The sequence below is a fragment of the Artemia sp. Qi Xiang Cuo genome, chromosome 4, assembly GCF_049724085.1.
Source record: "Artemia sp. Qi Xiang Cuo chromosome 4, ASM4972408v1, whole genome shotgun sequence".
In the NCBI taxonomy this organism is placed as follows: domain Eukaryota; kingdom Metazoa; phylum Arthropoda; class Branchiopoda; order Anostraca; family Artemiidae; genus Artemia; species Artemia sp. Qi Xiang Cuo.
Genome location: NC_142797.1, coordinates 26,005,434 through 26,030,556, shown reverse-complemented (window position 1 = coordinate 26,030,556; position 25,123 = coordinate 26,005,434). Strand labels below are relative to the sequence as shown.

Genomic DNA, 25,123 nt, shown 5'->3' with positions numbered 1-25,123 from the left:
TAATCATTGATGATGTTGTATGCCAATGCCCTTTTTTTGCCAGCGATTTCACTGTCTATTCTCACACTGTGTTTACACAGGTAACAGTTCAGGCAGGTAGCCATGATATGATTTATTACACTAGTGCAGCAGTAGGCCTTTCTTTTCCTCTTTGCTTTCATTTGAATAGTAATACCAGAACGATGGGAATAGGATCTATCAATAGGTATCGTGTTACCAGAACCATTAGCAAGAAGATGACCATCTTCATCAACTATTATTTTTAAGTTGGCATTCTCCTTTAGCACTATCATCTCTGGTGCTCTCACTCTCGCATATCCACCTTGGGCAATGTTGAATGGGTTTGATAGTACAAAGAAATTTTGCTTTTCACTATCATGACTGCGCACATATACATTTCCAATAAGATCTCCATTAATGTTTGTCTCATAGTTTAAATAACGATCTATATCGGCATTTAAAACGACGATGATTTTGTCGTGTGTACATACTTTCTCTGAATAATTCATTTTCACTTTTTTTCTAAGTATGGTACAAGGTGTTTATCCAGCCAAAGTGTGAAAATTACTGATTTAATACCTACATTTAACTAGGTAGTGTCGATAACCAGCCATAGAGCATCACTGAGACAGCCGCATAGTATCTATGACCAACCATAGAGTATAATTGATACAGCCATATGAATGAATATTAATAAATAAATAGAAACATTTCTCCATGTTTAAGTTAGGTTGGATTAGGTTCGCTTATCATGAGCCCCCCCCCCAAAGGCCCCCCGCCCCCCCCCCAAGGATCCCCGGAGAGCCCCCTCCCTCCCACCCCTCCCCTTTCCCACTACATAGAAATACAAAAACCATAGGTTAGATTAGGTTAGGCTAGATTAGGTTAGGTTAGCCTATGTACGCGCGCGTACATGGGCTAACCTAACCTAATCTAGCCTAACCTTTCTCAGGTTAGGTCAGCCTAAAGATCAAAGAAGCCATGATTGTTTCTTAACTCTCCTTTCTTTAATCAATAAGTCCCCGCCGATTATATGAATAAATTTCTCAGGTAAGGTTAGCCAAACAACAAAGAATCCATGTTTGTTTCTTAATACTCATTTCGTAAATCAATAATTCCACTCGATTATGTAAATCACCCCATTGTCATTACATCTGGACAAACAACAACTAATAAATCGACTTTGAAAAAACCATCTATGTGAAAAAATTCATGTTTTTTCATTATTTCTAAAAAAAACAGTAAAACATTCATAAATTACCGTACACGTCGCTGTTTTTCTCATTATCACTGAAAAAAAACCAAAAACGGACAAGAATTTCTTTTGTAATACAATGAAAACAAAAAATAAATTTACCAACACTCAAAAACGTCCAAGAAACATCCATCAAAGTGAGACAAATCATGTTTTTTCATTCTCACTGACAAAAACCATAAAACAGACATGAATTGATGTTGACATCCATGAAAAACATCAAATAAATTGACCAACACACATAACCGTCCAAGAAACATCCATAAAAGTGAGAAAAATCATGTTTTTTCAAGTGAGAAAACCCCTAAAAACATGCTTAAATTATGTAAAAAAATTGTAGGTGGCAGCAGGGGTGCCCGTCACGATCTCCTGAGGCCTTTCTACTGAAGATAGACAAGATAATTTGCGAACACTAGTTTAACTGGCACCGAGTAACAATATTCTTTGATTCCTCCCAAGGCTCAAGACCATTTGTGTTAATACGATCCACGCTGTACCTCTTAGAAGAAAAAAAAAATTCAAAATTTTGTAGGAAACACAACAAGAACGCAAAAATTCAACATTTTCTTTTGTAACGAGGGCAGGAAATAGTCAATTCATTTGAGTGCATTTTAAGGGGCCTGAGAAGGCCCCTTCTCCAAAAACAGAAATTGCAATTTGAAATTTAACTACAAAAAAAATCGAATTGGAAAATCAAAAATATATTATTTTTTTTAGTGCACTTTAAAGCTCATATCTACAGAAAGACTCTGAAGAATGCGATAATATCCTTATTAAAATATCAGTGACCGTGGGATGAGTAATAGCAGCGTCATCCTGAAAACGAATAAAAAAATGGCTTATGATTTTATTACTGAGTATTACCTGCAGTGTCTTTCTCTCTCTCTTTCTATTCAAACTCTCTTTTTCATCTGTTTAAGGGATTAAATCTTCAAAAAAATCTGATGCCTTTTATAGTAACTTATGTGTAATATAAAATTAATGCTGTGAATGCTGGTTGTTTGAAAAAGCAGTTGATTTGTTCTCAACATGAAAATACAAATTAGGTTCTGTTAGTATAAATAGTTACTTTTGGATGAAATATGTAAGATCTGCTTTTTGGCCTAGAATATTTATTAAAGACTAAAAAAAATTAATTTAAATATTAGAAAAGAAAGTTTTCATCTCCAAATCTACTAAAAGTGAGAAGTCATTGTCCCCCTTCTAACTGGAAATTTTTTAGAACCAAAAGTGAAAGGGAGACAGTCAAGACATATCCCCGGGCTATTCAAACATGACCTGATATCATGACCGCGCCACCTTTTTGTTTCTAGTTTAAAATTTTTTTTTTCAGAGTACGGGGGAAAATATTGTTTTTTTTTCTTAGTGAATTTGGAGAAACAAAAAAATTAATTCTTTTCAAAACATTTTTATTCCATTATTTTTATTTCTCTTATTACCGCGTTTAGTAAAGATGTATATCATTTTATTGTTTTTAACTTTATTTCCTTAGGGTGTTTTACTATTTATATTTGTGTGTAAGAACGTCATAAATGTTCTATTTTATTTAAGGATGGTGTGATGGTTCATTATTAGTTACTGAAATTAGTTTCTGATTGTAGGCATTGTTTTAACCTTGGATAGTTTTAGCATGGACTGGAAAGGGTCCCTAGGATGGACTGACATCCCGTAAGCATTGTTGTTTAGCATATATTGTTTTTGATTTTTTTTTTGTCACTGTCAAATGACGCTGAATAGTGACGTTCCAAAGTGGCTGAGCAACGTCTTCTATTCTAATAGTCAACGCCCCCTTCAATTTCTTAGTTCAAGTATATCGGGAAAAACGCACTGAAAATACTGTCTTCTATTTTGGAAGCAAAAACAGAAAGCCACACTTTGCAACCATTTTGGGTAATTAAATATTAGCTAAAAAAGTGGTGCAAATGCAAATACTGGGTTAGAAAAATAGTTCAACACTATATAAGGGTACAAGAAAACAAGTGCGATGACATTTGTAAGCTACTTTTTCTACTTTTCATGAAGTCGTCGTGCATAAGCATTTTTGTGTCAGCTGCGGTAATTCATTTAATCTACCGTTAGTTTTTAACGTTTTATCTAATGAAACGTTTGTTTTGAGTAATTTAACGTTCTTTGTATTGCAACAAAACCCAAATATAAGAAAAATATCCTAATGACAGCAGTGTATTATGGTGCAAATAAAAATGTATTAATATTTCCGGCTACATATCTTAATCGACAGACAAAATACGTTCAATTCACTCTGTAGCCAGTAATGATTTCTTTACGGTTCGATGTAGAGGTGTTGGGGTTTCACCGCTGTTTCTTTTCTTTTCAGATAAAAGACCTGTTTTCTTTTCCGTAATTACATTTGCTTAAATTTGCCTATAGGACAATTTTCTAGGATAATTTAAGGTCTTGTTGCTAGGCTATAGTTATTTTGCAATAAGCAAGCTTTCGAGCTAAATTCTATTTTTGTCTTCTTGACCTGAGCTATTTAAAGATAATATCAAACAGTTCGTGGTAACGAACTGTAAGCAAGGAGCGACCCGGCTCAATAGTAACCGAAACTCCAAAAAAACGGAGTAGATACATCAAAAGAATTGGATTTTTATGCTGATTTCAAATATATAAGTTTCATCAAGTTTAGTTTTACCTATCAAAAGTTACGAGCCGGAAAAATTTGCCTTATTTTCGAAAAAAGGGGTAAATACTGCCTAAATGTGATAGAATCTGAATGAAAGTCAAACCATCAGATTCAGCGTAACAGAAAACTCTACTGTAGATGTCTCAAGCTCCTATCCGCAAAAATATGGAGTTTTGTATTTTTTGCCAGAAGAAAGATCACGGATGCTTGTTTATTTTTTTTTTTATTAATATTTTTTTTTTCAGGGGTGATAGTATCGATCCATTAGTCCTAGAATATCGTTAGAGGGCTCATTCGGCCGGAAATTAAAAGTTTTAGTGCCCTATTTAAGTGACCCAAAAAATTAGAGGGCAACTTAACCCCTCCAGCACTCGCTTTTTCCCGAAGTTGCCCAATCAATATTTTGAGATAGACATTTTGTTCAGCATAATCAAAAATCTAATAAATATGTCTTTGAGGATGACTTAATCCCCCAGAGTTCCCGGGGGAAGGACTGCAAGTTATGAACTTTGCCCATTGTTTACATATAGTATTGGTTATTTGGAAGTATACTAACCTTTTAAACAGGGATTTTTTCCGGAGGAAAGGGGAGGGTTCGGAGGAGGGGCTACGTGGGAGGATCTTTCCATGGAGGATGTTTCCTTGGGGAAAAGGACATTTCTATGAAGGGGGTGCCGGATTTCCTAGCATTATTTAAAATACGATCAGAAATTAAATTAAAAAAACAAGTCTTTTCAACTGAAAGTAAGGAGCAACAGTAAAGCTTAAAAACGAACAGAAATTATTACGTATATGAGGGGGTTTCTCACCCTAGTCAATACCTCGCTCTTTATCCAAAAGTTTTTTTTTTTCAGTACTTTCAAAAGAGCTATCTATTCTAATTAAACGGCCTTTGTGACTCAGTGATTTGTGACTCGAACAAAATTCAAAGTTTAGCACAAAGAACGAGGTATTGACTAGGGGACGAACCCCCTCATATACGTAGTAATTTCTGTTCGTTTTAAGTTTTAATGGTGCTCCTTACTTTCAGTTGAAAAAACTTGTTTTTTAATTTAATTATTCAAAAGAAGCCAGGGATTTGAACTTTGATTTAGCGGATATGTTAGGGCCAATCTAAGGTCCACCCCCTACAGAAAGTGTTTTGTACAGAAGTGGTGTTTTTGTAGTTAGTCGACTTTGAGACACCGTTTAGGCAGTCTGTTTTGTAAGAGTTATATATGTGTGTTTTGTGACCTTTGGGAAGAATACAAGTAAGCTGTATGAGCCGTATGAGATTATTTTTATTGGGACCCAGACAGGGTAGGAAAAAGAGTTTGCGAAAATTACCGGCACTGGTAGATCAACAGAGGGGCCGTTTACCCTCCAAAGAGATAGTTAGAGATATTAGGGGTGACCCAAGTGGTGGTACCCATGGCTTAGTGAGTGACCGTTTGATCGTTCGATCACGTTACCATACCCTGGATCAGGGTATGCCGTAAGAGTGTATTAACATACTCTATAGTTACGGTACAGTAGTGGTGACCGCGAGATATTCCATTACAATATTTGGCGCTAGCGAGGCTTTCACTTGCAAAAAAGTGGTGCAGCACCATTTCCGCGTTAATATCTAGTGGCAACCATGGTTACACGTACAATATTTGATGCCAGTCTTGGTGAGATTCTAGTGGGATTCTAGTTTTTTATTATTATTATTATTACTTTTTCTGATATAAGGTTCCTCGAAGCATTTTGACAGAGATCCGTCGGGATTTGTACAACTCCGGTTGGAATAGATATTCAAGCTTCCGAAGTGTTTTATTTTTTCTTCTTAAGCATTTTATCTTTACTTCGTGATTTTAAACTGTCACTCCCAATGCTAACAACTCACAGCAGCACCAAACAACATAAGACCAGCATAGCTGCGCATGCTCCTCCTTTATCCTTATCTATTCAAAGCTTCACTCTTTACCCCTCCCCCCTATGGATATCCAACATAAAAACTAAATCCTTTCATATGACTTTTACCACGCAATTTGAGGACAGCTTGATGTTCATTTTGCCCTGATGTGGAAAAGAAGCAAAATCTTTGGTAATCTATCATCCTTCATCCGTAAAACAGGGCCTAGCCATCTAAACTTTTCTTATTTTATTCCCACACAAAGCAGAGCGCAATATAAATATCGAACATATCGCCATTTGAAAAATCCATATCGAAATATCTATATTATTAAGAATATCATTATTTTGATTATCGTAAGAAATATTGACCAACATTACCGATAGAATCTCATAGAAATGACAAGAAAAAAAGCTTCCACAGCGTTTCGAAGTGCCCACGTTTTAGAATATTTTACTGCTGTCATTAACTGCCAATATTCTTAACTCCCCTATTCTTATCTTAGTTCGCATACTTACCCTACTATTCTTCCAAACTTTTTTAAACTGTGAAAAAAACGCCCTGCCCCTTGGTTATCCTACTTTTTACATCTTTACTGCAACCGTCATCTTTACTAACAATGGCGCCTAGGAAAGGGAAGCTCAGGGACGGAAAAAGGGCGATTGGAACTATTGGGCCCAATCGGGCCCCAAAGCTGAAAATGAACAAACTGGACCATCAAATGCGACCAGATCAAGCGAACTGATTCTGAGAAACGTAAATGTGCAACGGGTGATAATGAACAACCTAGAGTCCTAGACCATCAAAAGTGACATGATCAATCCAAGCAGCTAGGGCAAAAGGCATTGAACAAAATGTCAGAAGCAACGATAAGCGAAAACAAAGATAAAAAAGATATGTAGTATAAAATATTAGCGAAACCACCAATCAGAACAATTCAAAAACAAAATCAAAGAATATAGAAATATGCAGTTGAAAGATAAGTGGCAGCGTGAATCACAACGACTAAAAAACGAAAGCGAAGAAAAACAAATATGTGGTTACAAGAAATGCGACAATGAAGATCAGCAAGAATGAAAATGAAAATGAAGAACAGAGAAATGTGTGGTTAGAAGATATACAACCGCGAGAACAAAGGAGTATGCAGTTAGAAGATAATGAGCAGCGAGAATTACAAGAAACAGTAGGAATCAGAACGTGCCAAATATGAAAGTAAGAACTATAGGGTTAGCAGACACGAAAAAGGAAGTATTAAGAGTGTCAAAAATGACAGTGAAGAACAAAGAACTGTGCTGTCAAAGGACAGCGAGAATCAGAACGAGACAAAAATGAAAGTGCATAAGAAAAAGGTACCTGTGTACATAATGGAACACACTATAGAACAAAATGATCTTATCTGTCTATATTAAGAGACATTTAGCTTATGCTCAGTAGAAAAGAAGTGACAGGTGACAGAATATATTGGACTTAAATAGTTTGGGCTGTATATTTGCACATTAGGGGGTGGGAGTGGGGGTACAATTATTTGGAAAGAGTGAAGTTAGAAAACAATTCTTACTTCATAATATGCAGAATAATTGTAACTAACACATTTTGCATGCAGACCCGCTATACTTTACCCCCGCCACCCTCTAATCTGCAAAAATATAGCCCAAATTTGTTTATAAAGTATTATATTTTCCTTATATTTTGGTACATTTCATAAGGACTGACTTAACTCCACTTCTCGAGTGTGTATCATTATGTACACAAGTACCAAAAAAAAATATTATGTTAGAAGACCAGCACCATCAAAATCTTCGATGCCAACAAATTGTGGCATAAAACCCGGCAAAAACCTACAAAGATGCATAAAACTAGGCAAGTGTTATTTACAAGTCATGGGAACCTTTCAACTCTGTATGTATTCGCTGTAAAGTCCTCCATTATCCACAGGAAAATTAGCCAACAAAGATTATTTACTTGGGGGCTGCTGCCTGCTTGGTCGAATTACATTCCTGCATCAACGATTTTCAAATGAATGTGCTTGGCCTGTTATAGGACATCACTTGCTCTCTAAAGTGTTACACAAAAAAAAACGAAACTGGAACCCATGATTTGCCTTAGCTTCATTCAAAGTATGGGATAATCGAACCAAATATAGTCGTAATGTTTTAAGCTTAAAAATACCTGGACAAATTTTTCACAAAATCAATTTAGTGGCACAATCAACGCAGACCCCTAAAGGTTATTTTGAACCCTATTCATATGACCGAATGTAATTTTTAGACCCCAATGGAGATGTTAAAGAACGACTGTTATATCGTTTAAATTATTAGATTATTAGATTAGAATTATTAAATTATGTTTTTAGCTTCAAAATAGCTGGGAAAATTTATCTTGAAATCAATTTAGCGGCACAACCATCACAGAGCCTTGAAGGTGATTTTGAACCATAAATTCAAAAAACAAAGTTTTCCCGAGGGAAGTAAAGAGCGAAGATGAAACTTAAAACAAACAAAAATTACTACTTCACAGCCTATCTAACATATATCAATAAAACTAATGCAAATAAATTAACTGGCGATATTTCCCTATGTTTGTAGGATTAAAGAAAACTAGCGCTTTAATGAAAACACAAACGCCAAGTATAAAAATATGAATATTGATTTAGGAGTCAAAAGTAAACACATAGCCTCACAACAACAAACTAATCTATAACGCTTTTCATGGCCCTATAGGAGCTGTGATATTCTAACTTTCAGGATAGAATTGAAATTATCTTAAAAATTTAGGCATAAAAATAATAAGTTTAAAGTCATTAAACATCATATAAAATAATGGATTGATTTGTCAGGTAACATCTTGGTCTCACCTAGTATTGCGCGAAATGAAGAACATATCAACCGTAAAATGAACTCTGGAAATCCAGTTATTTTTCTCTACAAAACGAAGGATTTTAAGTTGTAATAAAAATTCTAAAGCGAGTTTGTAGTCCTAATACTAATAAGATCCCTTTGCTTCGATTTTGCTTACAAAATAATCATGAAATATCCTTTTCAGATCCGAAACAACAGTCAATCATTGAACTGACCTTCTTGTGCAGAAGTGATGCCACATTAAACGAAAAAATTAAATATAACAACAATCTAAAAATGCTTTAATTTTATACTGTTAAAAGTGTCCTTAGGTTAACTCCTATTTTGTTTTGTGTTTTCAGTAAAGCGCTAGTTTTCTGTAATCCTACAAACATAGGGAAATATCACCAGTTGATTTATTTGCATTAGTTTTATTGATATATCTTAAATAGGCTGTACAGTAATAATTTTTCTTCGTTTTAAGTTTCATCTTCGCTCTTTACTTCCCTCGGGAAAACTTTGTTTTTTTAAATTAATTTTTGTCTTTTTTTTATTAAAATTTAATGTAGAAACAACGCTGCCATGATCTTTTTTATTTATATGGAGTAATGTATGTTTGTTTTAAGTTTTATTGTCAGTCTTTAGTTTCACTTAAAAACTTATTTTGAATATAATTTCTAATTATCACCAATCTAGGAGAGATAAGACACCTAGAAAATACTGCAAACAACCTTGACAGCTACGAAAAACTTTCAGTTTTTAACATAAATTTGATTATACTTCGCAAAACAATACATGTTTTTCAGGAACATTTGTTTTTTGATTAGCAAAAAGCAGTTTTTACTCGGCCGACTTCGCCTATAAAATTCATAATGAAGACAGAGCTTTATAATTCTCCTACTGACTAGCAGAAACTAGAAGGCTACCATAACAAAAGAGAACTGTTTAAGGGCCCATTTAAAAGCTTATATTTATACCTAATCACTTTTTATAAATTTTACTTGATAGCAAATCCCCATAAAGTACGCTTTCGATTGTTTCCCCCATTTTCGTAAAGGAAAAAACTGCCTTTTCCAATGAAATGACCAAAAAATAGTGCTTTTCAAAAGATGAGTAGGCAATTTTATGAAACTTACTAAGAGGGTCTGAAGGGGGAGTATTTGTGAGGGGATTTATAAACCTCCAATTAAGGGGTTTTGGATCATAATTATTGCAATGGTACCGTTCTAGGTTGCAGCTACCACTGTAACCATGATCTTTGCTCGTTTGATTTCTCGTTCAGAGACTAGTTAACATTAAAATCTGTGAAATCAAATAGATGGCAGAATTTTTAAAAAACCTAGTAAATATAAGCAATAGCTTATAATTGATTTATTAAACATCTATCTACGACGGTGCGGTAGCCTGCTAATGTTTCAGTAGCTTACTGATGAGCAAACGATTTATGAAACTTACTAAGGGGGCTGAGAGGGGAGTGTACGGGATGGGTTCTTGTGAACCTCCCGTTAACAGTTCTGGAACATAACTGTTACAATGATACCTGTTTTGTACTTCAGAGCTTTTCCACTTAAGAAGTGGCACCGTAAGTTTTGTTTTCAGTGCTACATTGCACTTACGAATGTAAAATTGGCAAGAAAAAAAAACACGTATATAAAAGCAACATCTTTCAAATGAGCCATTAAACATCACTTTTATACGTTCTGCTAGCCGAATAGCCCCAGCTTTTCCACTTGAGACCCAACACCAAAAGTGTCCTTTTGGGTGCCATTTGGAACTTGATGATGGTCGAATTTATATGAAAGACGTAGATATGTGCAATATCTTTTATATGAGCAATAAAATATCTGTCAATGATGTTCTGGTAGCCTTCTAGTGCCACCCCCTGAGAAATAGTACAAAAATGCCATTTTAGTGCCATATGGCACATGCAGATGTAGATGCGAGTAATAGCTTTTAAATGAGCCATTAAGCATCTCTCTATGATGTTCTGGTAGCTCGCTAGGCCTGTTTAAAAAAAAAGAGAAAAAAAAACAAAACAGGAGACAGATCAGTGCTACCAATACAAAAAAGTGATTTTCCTTGTTTTTCATGGAGGGGGGCTGTAACTTCCCTTTACAAGGTTTTTCGACCATGCTGATTCCAATGGTACACTTTTAGTTTTGATCTGACACCATTTTCGAGGGGTTTGAGGCTTTTTTGAAATCACCATAAATTTCCTTTCGCAATAAAGTTTTACTTTTAAGATGAACCGAAATTAAACATACGTGAATCAGTGTTAGATGGAATTTTTTTCACTAGGCAGTTTTTTTCAAAGCGCGTTTTTTAACTTTTGGTTACTATGGACTGTGGTTCGCTCTTTACTAGGTTGCAGCTACCGCTGCAACCATGATACCTTGCCGGGACATGCTTTAAAAAATAAGCCTAGAAAATGACTGAAAAAAACAATAGCGGATATCGATACCGATATTCTCGATAGGATACATGCGATACCAATACGACCGATACTGATACAAGGTATATCGATACGCCCGATACCACATACAGCCCTTCCCCAGGGACTATGAGGGCCATATCATCATCAAGACCATATATATTGGACCTGTGAACTATGTTAAACAAAATGGCTATCTCGAAATTTTGGCTGTATGACTTTGGGGGAGAGGGCCTGAAGGGTCTAGTTGTTTAGTTATCCTCCAATCTTTTTGGTCACTTAAAAAGAGCACTTGCAAATTTCATTTCTTTTCAAATGAGCTATTACACATCCCTCTATGATGCTCTGGCCACCCCCTAGCCCTGCTAGAAAAAAAAGAAGAAGAAAAAGGGATCAGTCGTAACCCAACAGATCTCTAGAAAGAAATATTGTGAGACAGAAACAGCTATGCTATATATATATATATATATATATATATATATATATATATATATATATATATATATATATATATATATATATATATATATATATATATATATATATATATATATATATATATATATATATATATATATATATATATATATATATATATATATATATGTGTGTGTGTGTGTGTGTGTGTGTATTTGTGTGTGTGTGTAGCTAGCTAGCTAGTCGGGCCTTGTAGCTAGTCGATCCGGCCCTGGGGAATCTATTCACTTAATGGGTATCCTTACCAAACAACACCTCATCACCGTATTTTCTAGTCTAAATGACATAGCCTTCTTAGCGTGACGTTTCAAATCTATTCTTGCACCCAGATCTTTCAAAACTTCCAAAACGATTTCGTTTCGCTCTCTTTTTATCTAAGAAATTCAAATTATCTACATAATTTAAGTCCAGGAGAGTTTTTCCTTCCTATTTTATACCTTTTTCTCCCATAGCTTTTGTAGTGTTCCTTAAGACCAAGTCTATTATAAAAATCCACATAAAAGGAGATAGGACACAACCCTGCTTAACTCCTGATTCCGGACCAAATCAACTGCTTTCTTCCCTTCCTACCTTAATCTCTGTAAATAGCTATAAAAAGTAATCATCACCGTTGATAATTGACTTTTATAACACATCTCAAATGTTCCCAAGATATTCCATATGATTAAGTTTTTTCATGGATACTTATATACAGGGGTTAAACGGGCGAGGGGTATTCCCGAGATTGATCTTCAGGGGTTTACCTGGAAAATTTGAGAAATATGTGATTAAAAATAAATTTTCTATTCGTCTGAACTTCATCTAGTCACCCCCTTCCCCAAAGGGCTATACCATTTGCGCCTTCATTCCAATACGTAATTTTATCCTAGTTGTTGTGTTTTGTCAGATTAATAAAAAAAAAGCACGTAAAAAGTACACATAGTTCGAATTGAATTTAAAAATTGCGACTTGGGATATAATAAACAAAACAAATTAATATAAAATATTATAATAAAAATGGCAGTGGTTGAACGACGAAGCTTGAATGTTAATACCATACCCTGATCTCTTTCCTTCATTTCTAACCTTTTCTTCCCATGACAAGGGTCCAATCTTCCTTGACTGTGAGAGTAACTTTCTCAGAGGGTATATTCTCAATAGTTCCAATAATGTCGCGAATCCTGAAATAGAAAAAAGTAAATAAGAATTTAAGCTAAAGGTTTCAAGTTTTCAGGTGACCATTCAAAATAAAGCTTGCACATGGTTCAATGGGTTTGATGCTAATGTTTGATATTAACTACAAACTACAAATATCAGTATACTTCAATGTGACAATGAACCCTTTTCCAAATGACGGCTTAAGTGAAGGAAGTGACTCTTTTCTTTTTCGATTTTTCTTGTACTACTTAATTTTGACGACTTTTTATAACACATACTCTGAATATGTATATATGCTCCAGATAATGAAACGTAGGGTTGGCAAGTTATATTTAGTGATTTACACACAAACAATGTTTTTTTGCAGGAGCATCAACTTAGGGGAGAGAGGTACAAATAGGCATTTGGCCTCCATCCATCCTCCTTATCCTTCCTAGATCCTCCATCCTTCTTAGATCCTTCTGCTCTTCCCCTTAGATAAAAAAAAATTGGTGATTTTATGGTAAAATACGTTGTTTTTTGGAAGGGGGATGCATATTTTGATTGATAGAACTGAAAAAATAACATCAAATTACACCCTCTAGATTTTGAAAACACTGTTTTATCTCCTCCTACATTTCTATGAGCTGACATTCAGTAGGGATTTTTCAGCAGAGAAGAGGCTATCTTGGCAAAGAAAGCGGTTGACCATCCCTATTTGTGGGATGGAACATAACAGTAGACGTCTATGAACATAACAGTAGAATTTTCTAAGTCATGTCTCATAATTGCCATAGCTGTTGTTTCTTTTTTTAAGGGTTAATTCCATGTCAAATTGATTGGTGATATTAAGCTGACTATCTGCCTAATTTTGAAGTTCCTGTGCGAAATTTGCTTGTTGATCTATACCCTCGGCATATCTCTACCAACGTTTATCTATGAGTAGTTCTCCCTTTATAAAGTGGTTTTCAGGTTTTATTAATGACAGCGCAGCGGTTAGGAACAGATAGAAAAGTCTAGGCAAAAGGATACACCATACAGCGCCCTTGACGAACTTGACATTGCCTTTGAAAGTTCTTCAGTCTTGCTATTTGGCAAAGAATTGACTGAAACAGTTTTTATTTAAGGCAGATAATCTTTCGGGCCAGTAGTTGTGTGATAGTGGTCATTTTTCGCCCAAAAAATTTGCTAATTTTAGCACCTTAGGGAAAAAAATATATATTGAACGATAGCATTTTCCAAAACGCTAGGCAACAGTCGGAACATTACTAATTTCAGGACCAAAGGTATCTATGCAAAAAAATTCTAAATAATGTAAGAAAGGCAGTTGAATGACCCCTATAGATTCATCTGAGGGACCTCCCATGAAAACTTGCAATATAGGGGGTCTGAAATGTACCTATGAGGCTTCAATTCTTACGCTTGACCCTAGTTTCTGTAAATTCTTATGAATTTAAATCATTGGCTCTTTGGGAGGGGGAGAAGTAAATAACCAAACATTTACTCCTTTGAGCGCATGAAGGAATGATGACCCTATCTAGAGTGCCTTACTTATTTTCCTTAGCACCAAAATTAGCCGGAAATAATCACACAGGTACCAATTTTCGTCACTGGGTAATATCATGCCCCTATAATAAAGTATACCTACAGACAAAACGTATGAAATACAGATTTCCAACTGAAATAATTTTATGCTACCACTCAATTTGGTGCTTGTGCTCGTATAACCTCAGTTTCTCATACTTTAGTTTCTCACTAAAGTCATTACACAGAGCCTAAAGCACCCAAATGCACGATTATTTTTTTACATTGTCAGATAGGACAAATAGACATCTGCGTCATATACCTTTGTCTGTGGCACAGTATAAATATAAATATTAAACAGTAGCGAAAATTTGGTTCAGAAATGGGACACATCACAGCATGCGGAAAGAGAGCAATACCTTCAATAGGTTCAGAATAATAGGTCGCACATAATCCCAGAGTAATGCCTTAAAAATTTGTCATTGCGCGTGCGTGAAGAAGGAGTCATGAAGAAAGGTGTGCGACTGATGTGTCCCAAAAAACCTTAATGGAGAATATTGGAATTTTCGCTATTGTTTAAAATTCATACTGTGGTCTGCGGATACAATGCAATACCTTATTGACTTTTCTGAGCACCAAAATTTGCGATCTACACAAAATCTTAGGTTTGTTAAAATTTCAAAGGGCAGGAACAATCCTGATGCCTCCAATTTTAGATTGAGAAGCCCAATCCAGTTACCAAAGAACAAGTTTAGTTTTACCAAATATCGTGAGGGACACCATTGTGTTTGAGATATTTCAGAGTTCTTTGTAACTCCTGTCGGAATTCATCATAGACATATAGTTTATGATTGAACAGGGGCGCCATTTTGGGGGGGGGGCAGGGGTGGGCCATTGCCCACTCTAAATTTTCTGGGGGGCCCAAGCATCCTCCCAAAAAGACCTTTTTTTTATTTTAAAAAATATACAGGAACAAAATTACAATTAGCAATTAGTCGAAATTTTGAAACTGCTACATTTATATGTAGATTAACTTAGATAATAGTGAGATTAATAGTGCAACTGGGTCGTGCAAGGGTTGAAGTGACAGATCAGTTTCTGATTTTATTGATTCAACATCTTTCTTATGTGCTATCATGAGCAGTGTTTCCACTTCTATTTATTTTGGTAGTAGAATACTTATCTTTGGACTATTCTACTTCCAAATATTAAATCTACTTATCTACTTACTTTCTACTTATTTTTGGAGGCTTAAGTTTTCGTGCCGGCCAAGTATTTTGGTTTTGATTCCACTGACTTGTAATCCTATAATGTCTTATAGAATGGAAGGGTGCAATTGTTTTAGAAGCGGCATCTTTGTCGGGAGCGGAATCTTTGTCGGGAGCGGAATCTTTGTCGGTAGCGGAAACAAGGAAATTTGGGAAATTATAAAGATCAGTTTAAATGAATGAATTTGTTTAAAACCGTAAGACCATCCATATATAACCCATGTATTATTCGCCCAGTTCGCCAGTTTACTATCTAATATCAGCAGCTGAAGAGCCATTGAGAATTCATGAGTTTGTCAGGAGCTCAAAAGCGTAAATTGGCAGCATTGAAGAAGGAGAAAGAAGCAGAAAAGCAAGTTTCTCTGAACAGATGGATTAAGAAGCAAAAGCCAAGTGAACCGGCTCGGCAAGTAAGTAACCTTCAGTATTTGTGTTTTATTAAGTCGTGTCTTTTTTTTCGCGATATGGTGGTCCAAAGTTACTATTCTGAACCGCGCTGGTAGTTTATATGGTGTTAAGGGGATGCGGTACCTTAAATGTTAACCCTATATCGCCCATTATAGAGTTTTCTAATTTGTCCGGCCAAACTATTTAGAATTGATTGGGCAGTCTTGCCCTGGCTTGTAGAGCTTGGATAAGAGATTCGAATAATCGACACAAAACTAAAAGCCGACACCTATTTTCCAGGGAATCTTAGAAAAACCATATAACTTCTCGCGGTTTGTCCCGGAGATAGAGATGTTCAGTTTTAATGAAACATATATCATCGGAAAGCCTATTTTTTATTTTTTCTATTAATCGGAGTAAATTTTCTTCTTAAAGTTCAGGAAAGGACAGTCACTTAAAATGTTCCAGCATACCTGCTAGGAAAACGCCAAAAATAACCTCAAAGGAAATAGCAGTTGACTAGCTTGGTCCCTTTGGGAACTACCTATGGTGCTAAAAAAAAGCTAATTCTTTTTTACTGTTATGAGAAAGCTAACTCAGAAGTTAGGTAGCCTCTTTTACTTTCTTGTTTTCTTCTTAAAACTTTCCTTTTTTTCTGTCATTTAATTATTCTTTATTAAAAGAAAAATTATAGCCCCTCAACCAACGCAGTATAGCTATCTTTAAAGTTAACTATCCTTTTACTGAAAAATAATAAATACAAAATAATACTGGATATGCAGTAGACCTGGTTTCCAATAAATTAAATAAAAAAAACAAGTTTTTTTAAACTGACAGTAAGGAGCGACATTAAAACTTAAAACGAACAGAAATTATTCCGTATATGAAAGGGCCTTTCCCCTCCTCAACGCTTCGCTCTTTACGCTAAAGTTTTTTATTGTTTCAAAAAATAAAGTTGTGAGACAGAGTCAAACTTTAGCGTAAAGAGCGAGGCGTTGAGGTGGGGACAGCCCATTAAGTATATGGAATAATTTCTGTTTAGTTTTTAATGTCGCTCCTTACTTTCAGTTTAAAAAACTTGTTTTTTTTATTTAATTTCTGATCGTTTTTTAGTTAATGCACCTTTTATTTTGGCTCACCGTCATTAAATAAGTAAACAAAATTTGCATAAAAATTTTACTTTTCTTTTGCTAAATGGATGTCTCTCAATTTGGTTATGACGTAATTTACAAATTAACTTACGTAACTAACTTCTATATTCGTATATTTTTCTTCTGGTAAAAAATACAAAGCTGCAAATTTTTGCAGATATGAGCTTGAAACCTCTGTATTAGGGTTTTCTGATACGCTGAATCTGACGGTGTGATTTTCATTAAAATTGTTTCACTTGTAGGGGATGTTTCCCCCCTCTTTAAAAAATCGGGTAAATTTTCTCAGGCTCGTAGCCTTTGATGAGTAATACTAAACTTAATAAAATTTATATTTTTAGAATCAGCATTATAAGCCCATTCGTTTGATACATTTATTGACATCAAAATTCCGTTTTTAAAAGTTTCGATTACTATTGAGCCGTATCGCTTGTTTTTTTTTTTATTGTTTTTTATTACGTATATGAGGGGGTTCTCTCCTTAGTCAATACCACGCTCTTTACTTTTAAAAGTTAAAAAAAAAATTAAATTCACAAACCCCTGAATCACAAAGGCCGTTTAATTAGAATAGATAGCTCTTTTGAAAGCACTAAAAAAAACTGTAGCGTAAAGAGCAAGGTATTGACTTGGGGGAGAACCCCCTCATAGACGTTATAATTTCTGTTTGTTTTGAGCTCTAATGTTGCTTTTTACTTTCAGTTGAAAAAACTTGTTTTTTTCAATTTAATTTCTGATCGTTTTTTAAATGATATATTACTAGAGAGACTTCAAATCTTTGAAAAAAAATGTAAACGGAAGTAGGTAAAATTTAAATTTTTTCCTGACAATTAAAATATTTTATTCAGTCTTAAAGCTAAAGAAACTGTATTAAATATTATGTATAAAATTTCTGTAACTTTACGTTGTGGCTAGATCATAATAAAGCCTTTTAAAAAAGTAAGTACTATCATTTCACTTCTACATTCAAACCTAAAGCAAAAATTATTTATTTCATAGCAAGAGGCACGAGGGCTACAGAATGGATTCAACGGTTAATGGACTATGAAGGTCTAAATCAGGTCTTAACTGATTCAAAACCAGCAATTTCTTCGACTTCTTATGAACAAAATCGTTCACATAAAGTACGATTTTTTTTTTAAAATACTAACTAAACACTTCGACATCAAACAAAGTTCAACGACTGCTCATAAAATACTAATAAGTTGTAAGCGTCGCTCATGAAATTAACAAAACGTTTCCCTTAACTTTCATGAAGTATTTTGTAGCGCTTTATTTTTCAAATGGGGAAAACGTGGTATTTTGTAGCTTTAAAATTATTTCTTTTTGTCAAAGATGCAACTAAACTTTAATGTTTATCTGAAAGAAGAAAGTTCTTCTATTAAATTATTAAAACCACTCAAATAAAATTTTCAAGTTTAGGGGTTCAGAAAAATTTCTTTAAGGTAGTAATCTGAAATTCTCAAATGAGTGGACAGAAACCCTCTTGCACTCTTATGCACGGCTCCCACGGCGTCAATAAAGTTAACAAAGCTGCCCAATAAATTAATAAACCGTATTCTTCGTCTAACTTTTTTGACTGTATTGCTGTAGGAAAAAAGTTGATATTTATTTAACTTTTTCAAGAAAGTAAGCAAAGTTCAGCCAATAGCAGAAGACTTGTGAAAAATGTCCAATAAACCTTAAACAAACAAGTATCTACGTTTATAATAGCATATACGTATTTAAATATTTTGCTTGGTAATAGAATAAGGGTTGGAACAAAAAAATCGTTTAAGCCTCACTTATTACAAATAAAATATTCTTAAAAAGATGGTTTTTTCTGCCCTATGTCCAATTAATTCAGTTATTTGCTATGAAAAATTGCAACAAACCCAAAAAGGTGAAATTCTTGTGTGAGCGGGACAAACTTTATGGTGCACAAATTCATAAGAAACTTCATTAACTTTGATGACGCCATGAGAACCCCACAGTACAGAAGACCTTAATGACTTTGTGAAAGGTACATGAGCTAGCTGTTAGAAATAATTCCAAAATGTAGTACTTGTTCTTGTTCATCTAGAAGAAAAAGATGAATATTTAAGTACTACAGAAGCAACCTTTCTCACCAAGTTCAAAACAAATAAGGGGTCAGAGGCAGGGGCGTCCTGAGGCTCATTTTATTGAGGGGGGGGGGGGGAATCTTGGTAAATTTTACCAAATTGCTACCTTATTTATGCCGAATTTTTTGCAGAAGACATGAATTTCGCTAAATTTCGACCGATCTTGCAAAATTTCTGCCGACATTTTTGCCTTCGGCCAAAATTTTAACCAATGCCAACCAATTTGGGGGGGGATGACCCTCTCCCCCCTTGGGACGACCCTGGTCAGAGGTGCTCCTTCTTCTCAGGTGTACGTCCATGAATAAGAATAAATAACTTTTTAGAATGAGAAGAGTAGTTCTTTTCTTAGTATGCAATGCAAGATTACACAAAGTACAACTCAAAAAGTACCTTTTCTCAAATTTCTCTGTCATCGTTTTAACAGCTTCATTGCCCTCAATCCTTTTCATTGTCTGATAAGCTGAAAATGTTGTAATCATGGCAACAACATCAGATAAATTTTTATCAGACTTGGAAATAAATGATTCTCTAAAAAGGAGTAGACGAATTAAAAAAAGAACAAATCTTATTTGGAATTCTACACATTGCAGTGCTAAATATAGACTGTATATCTACACAAATACATTGTTGTCATCAATATCATTTGAAATTTAGGAATTTAAAATTGCGAAATGGTTATTAAATAGTTTCAAATCTAAAAATAAAACTAAAATACAAAACTTACATTTTCAATCAAAAGATTCAAGTTTGAAAATTCGAACTTAATTTTGAAATTTTGAATTTCAAAATTAATTGAAGGACAAAATTTACAAATTAATAGTAACTTGAAATGAAAAAATAATCTTGTAATTCAAATTTTTTAAATGTTTAAATTTCAGCTACAGATCGTCAGGAAATTTTTCTTTAGAAATTTATCAGACTTGGAAACAAATGATTCTCTAAAAGGAGTAGACTTGAATTTGGTAGAAATGAACAAGTCTTATTCGTAATTCTACTTACTGCAGTGCTAAAGGTAAACTGTGTATGAACAAAGATACATCATTGTCATCATTTTGAAATTAAGGATTTCAAAATTACAAAACAAAACAAAAGTTTCAAAATTCAAAACGAGAATCAAGAATAAAAACTTGCATTTTGTATTAAAAGATTGAAAATTAGAATTTATAATTTTATAATTAATTGGAGCTTAAAATTCCAAAATTACTAGAAATTCAAAATGAAAAAAATAAGGTGCAGTTAAGTTTTTAAAGCGTTTAAATTTCAACAACCGATCTTCAGGAAATTGCTATTTCTTTTGAGGAAAGCAGAATAACAACCCATGCATATACGCATAAACAAATTTAAACATAACATATAAACAAGTTTAGTGATCTTACCTACCCCATCCAAATATTCATGAATCTACATATTGTCATTTTGAGTGCTAGAAGTATTGCTGAATATTTGTCAGTTGTTTTCTTCATTTGTTATGTCAAAATTTGTAAATTATTTCAGAACTATGAAAAGTTCAAAAATTCAACCTTAAGCGTGATAGTGACAATATTCGTCCCAGAAAGATGACTTAAGGGAGGCAGTGCTTTGATTTTGCTTCACCCGGGTCACTAATTGGATTTTCTGAGAACTACCATGACCAGCGTTACTAACGCTTTGAAATAAAATGTACCAGTTTTCCGACTAGAATTGTACCACCAGAGATTAATTTGTACCATCCAAACGGCAGGTTAAACATTTGCCACAAAAAGAAGGAAATTTTCGATAAAATAAAACTTGAAAAGATATTAGGAGATAAAAAGGAGCAAGTAAAACTAAAATTTACTGGAAAATTTGATTGTAATTAGAAAGTTCCAAATGTACCGCATTGTACCAGGACCTCTAAATTATACCAAAAGCGATACAATTTTACCGCGTTGGCAACGCTGATCATGACTCGAGACAGATTTTGGTTAGAATTTATTTCTTCCTTTTGTTAATCATTTTTCCTACATTGAGGTCACAGAAAATTCAATTTCGACCAAGACCCAGAGGGTTAAAAAGTGAATAAATGTGATTACTATAGACCAAAGTAAAACGTCTGAATTGTAACTTTAAAACTGTTGAATTTAACATATTTGAAATCAGATTAAAAAGTAGAGACTTTGACGTAAGTTAAATTGGAATTCACACGGGCTGTGAATCTGTTCCTGAAAGGAACATTCACCTAGCTTAACAGCTTGTTAAGGTTGATTCATCCATAAAGTCAAAATACGAGATTCGACTAATGCGCGTAAAACCCTAAGTATTTGACCCGGTTTTTTCCAACTTACTCCGAACCATGCAAGTTTAAGTCTTTATAGCCTAATTAAAGTCTAAAAAATAAATTAAAGAAAAATATCGATGGCAGCACTGAATATAAAGATGGTAGCCAGAGTTGCCACCATGGTTACGTTCGTACCATTTTTGGTACGTTTTAGATAAAACGGAACGTATTACGTTACAGTACTAAAAACGTTACATTTTTGTTACGTTTTTGAATTTATGTTACAATTAAGCTACGCTATTGAATAATGAGGAAGTTTCACATTTTCTGAGTAATATATTTGTTCCCCATGAAAAAATCCGCTGTTCCTATTTTAATTATACTGACATGAGTATCGACATTTTTCACATCGCGGTCATTTAATCTTATCAAACAATCACTCAGTTATTAGGATGAGACAATACCCACTTCGCTTACTCGCATTGTAAGTTAAGATAACATTCCCTCTCATAAGCATACGATAATCATTTGTTTAGTGACAAGTGACCATCGCCAGTTAATCACCTCACCAACTTTCAATTTCATCAGTTGACTTTGAATCTTGTTCCGTTAACAGTCATACTAAAATTATATAGAGAAGGAGTTTCATTAGTTAATGCTAATGAAATAAAACAAAACATGATGAAAATATAAAAATTTCACAACCAAATTTGGGTTATATATTTGCACATTAGGGGGGGGTGGTGGTGGATAAGGCTTAGTATATATTGAATACGTAACCTAATCTAGGTACTCCCCCCCCCTAAACCCCAAAAAATAATAGTTTAAGTATTGTAAACGCGATGACAAACCATGCTTTGCGATCCAATTCTCTACTGACTGATACCCGTTTGACTAGTTTCGATTAGCATCTATCTTGCGTGTGTATCAGCTAATTGACTAGTACCGATGATATATGTATTTTTCTTTCCGTAACGATCTACCCCCCCCCCCCCCTTCTGTTTGGTTTGACATAATATCAGGTTATATACAAAACTTGCTCTTTTTATATGAAATTATGAACAGCTGATATTGACAAAATATATGAAACTGTAAAAATGAGCCATTTTTTGGTTATATCGTAGCATTAACAAGGGGGATGGGTTAGTTGAGCCGGAATTTTCGATTTTATGCTAGACTTTTTCCAAATATCATGGTCACTTTTTTGACATTAAACCCCCTCACCTTCTGTGGTCCCATATATAACTGTATAAATACATTTCATCGTTGTGTCGAATCTTGTGATGACATTCTTTCTTGTTACATTCTTTCGTGTTCTTTCATATTGTAAAGTAAGAATTTTATTGGTTGATTTTTGTTAATATATTCCTAGGGCTATATCCCGGTCTGGTATTCCCAAAATATTTGAAACTGTAAAGATGAGCCATTTTTTGGTTATATCTAAGCATTGAGGAGGGGAGTGGGTTAGTTGAGCCGGAATTTTCGATTTTATGCTAAACTTTTTCTAAATATCATGGTCACTTTTTTGACATTAAACCCCCTCCCCTTCTGTGGTCCCATATATAACTGTATAAATACATTTAATCGTTGTGTCGAATCTTGTGATGACATTCTTTCTTGTTACATTCTTTCGTGTTCTTTCATATTGTAAAGTAAGAATTTTATTGGTTGATTTTTTTTAATATATTCCTAGGGCTATATCCCGGTCTGGTATTCCCAAAATATATGAAACTGTAAAGATGAGCCATTTTTTGGTTATATCTAAGCATTGAGGAGGGGAGTGGGTTAGTTTAGCCGGACTTTTCGATTTTATGCTAAACTTTTTCTAAATATCATGGTCACTTTTTTGACATTAAACCCCCTCCCCTTCTGAGGTCCCATATATAACTGTATAAATACATTTAATCGTTGTGTCGAATCTTGTGATGACATTCTTTCTTGTTACATTCTTTCGTGTTCTTTCATATTGTAAAGTAAGAATTTTATTGGTTGATTTTTGTTAATATATTCCTAGGGCTATATCCCGGTCTGGTATTCCCAAAATATATGAAACTGTAAAGATGATCCATTTTTTGGTTATATCTAAGCATTGAGGAGGGGAGTGGGTTAGTTGAGCCGGAATTTTCGATTTTATGCTAAACTTTTTCTAAATATCATGGTCACTTTTTTTACATTAAACCCCTCCCCATCTGAGGTCCCATATATAACTGTATAAATAAATTTCATCGTTGTGTCGAATCTTGTGATGACATTCTTTCTTGTTACATTCTTTCGTGTTCTTTCATTTTGTAAAGTAAGAATTTTATAGGTTGATTTTTTTTAATATATTCCTAGGGCTATATCCCGGTCTGGTATTCCCAAAATATATGAAACTGTAAAGATGAGCCATTTTTTGGTTATATCTAAGCATTGAGGAGGGAGTGGGTTAGTTGAGCCGGAATTTTCGATTTTATGCTAAACTTTTTCTAAATATCATGGTCACTTTTTTGACATTATACCCCCTCCCCTTCTGTGGTCCCATATATAACAGTATAAATACATTTAATCGTTGTGTCGAATCTTGTGATGACATTCTTTCTTGTTACATTCTTTCGTGTTCTTTCATATTGTAAAGTAAGAATTTTATTGGTTGATTTTTGTTAATATATTCCTAGGGCTATATCCCGGTCTGGTATTCCCAAAATATATGAAACTGTAAAGATGAGCCATTTTTTGGTTATATCTAAGCATTGAGGAGGGAGTGGGTTAGTTGAGCCGGAATTTTCGATTTTATGCTAAACTTTTTCTAAATATCATGGTCACTTTTTTTACATTAAACCCCCTCCCCTTCTGTGGTCCCATATATAACTGTATAAATACATTTAATCGTTGTGTCGAATCTTGTGATGACATTCTTTCTTGTTACATTCTTTCGTGTTCTTTCATATTGTAAAGTAAGAATTTTATTGGTTGATTTTTTTTAATATATTCCTAGGGCTATATCCCGGTCTGGTATTCCCAAAATATATGAAACTGTAAAAATGAGCCATTTTTTGGTTATATCTTAGCATTAATGAGTGGAGTGGGTTAGTTGATCCAAAATTGTCAATCTCATGTTAAACCTTTCCCAATATCATTGTCACTTTTTTGACATTATACCCCCCTCCCCTTCTGATGTCTCACATATAACTATACAGATAAATTTCATCGTTGTGGTGAATCTTGTGATGACATTCTTTCTTGTTACATTCTTTCGTGTTCTTTCATTTTGTAAAGTAAGAATTTTATAGGTTGATTTTTTTTAATATATTCCTAGGGCTATATCCCGGTCTGGTATTCCCAAAATATATGAAACTGTAAAGATGAGCCATTTTTTGGTTATATCTAAGCATTGAGGAGGGGAGTGGGTTAGTTGAGCCGGACTTTTCGATATTATGCTAAACTTTTTCTAAATATCATGGTCACTTTTTTGACATTAAACCCCCTCCCCTTCTGAGGTCCCATATATAACTGTATAAATACATTTAATCGTTGTGTCGAATCTTGTGATGACATTCTTTCTTGTTACATTCTTTCGTGTTCTTTCATATTGTACAGTAAGAATTTTATTGGTTGATTTTTTTTAATATATTCCTAGGGCTATATCCCGGTCTGGTATTCCCAAAATATATGAAACTGTAAAGATGAGCCATTTTTTGGTTATATCTAAGCATTGAGGAGGGGAGTGGGTTAGTTGAGCCGGAATTTTCGATTTTATGCTAAACTTTTTCTAAATATCATGGTCACTTTTTTGACATTAAACCCCCTCCCCTCTGTGGTCCCATATATAACTGTATAAATACATTT

General features: G+C 34.2%; 1 protein-coding gene across 1 annotated transcript in view; it reads right to left on the bottom strand.

Annotated features, from left to right (window-relative positions):
• Positions 1–12,448: 12,448 nt before the first annotated feature.
• LOC148952937 (putative methyltransferase DDB_G0268948) overlaps positions 12,449–25,123 on the bottom strand; it is a 46,016-nt gene continuing 33,341 nt past the window's right edge. Inside the window, exons 5-6 of the mRNA XM_089087464.1 lie at positions 19,453–19,590; positions 12,449–12,680 (exon numbers count right to left, since the gene is read on the bottom strand). Of these exons, the coding sequence (XP_088943590.1) occupies positions 12,581–12,680; positions 19,453–19,590 (238 nt within the window). The 3' untranslated portion in view covers positions 12,449–12,580. The remainder of the gene's footprint in view (positions 12,681–19,452; positions 19,591–25,123) is intronic.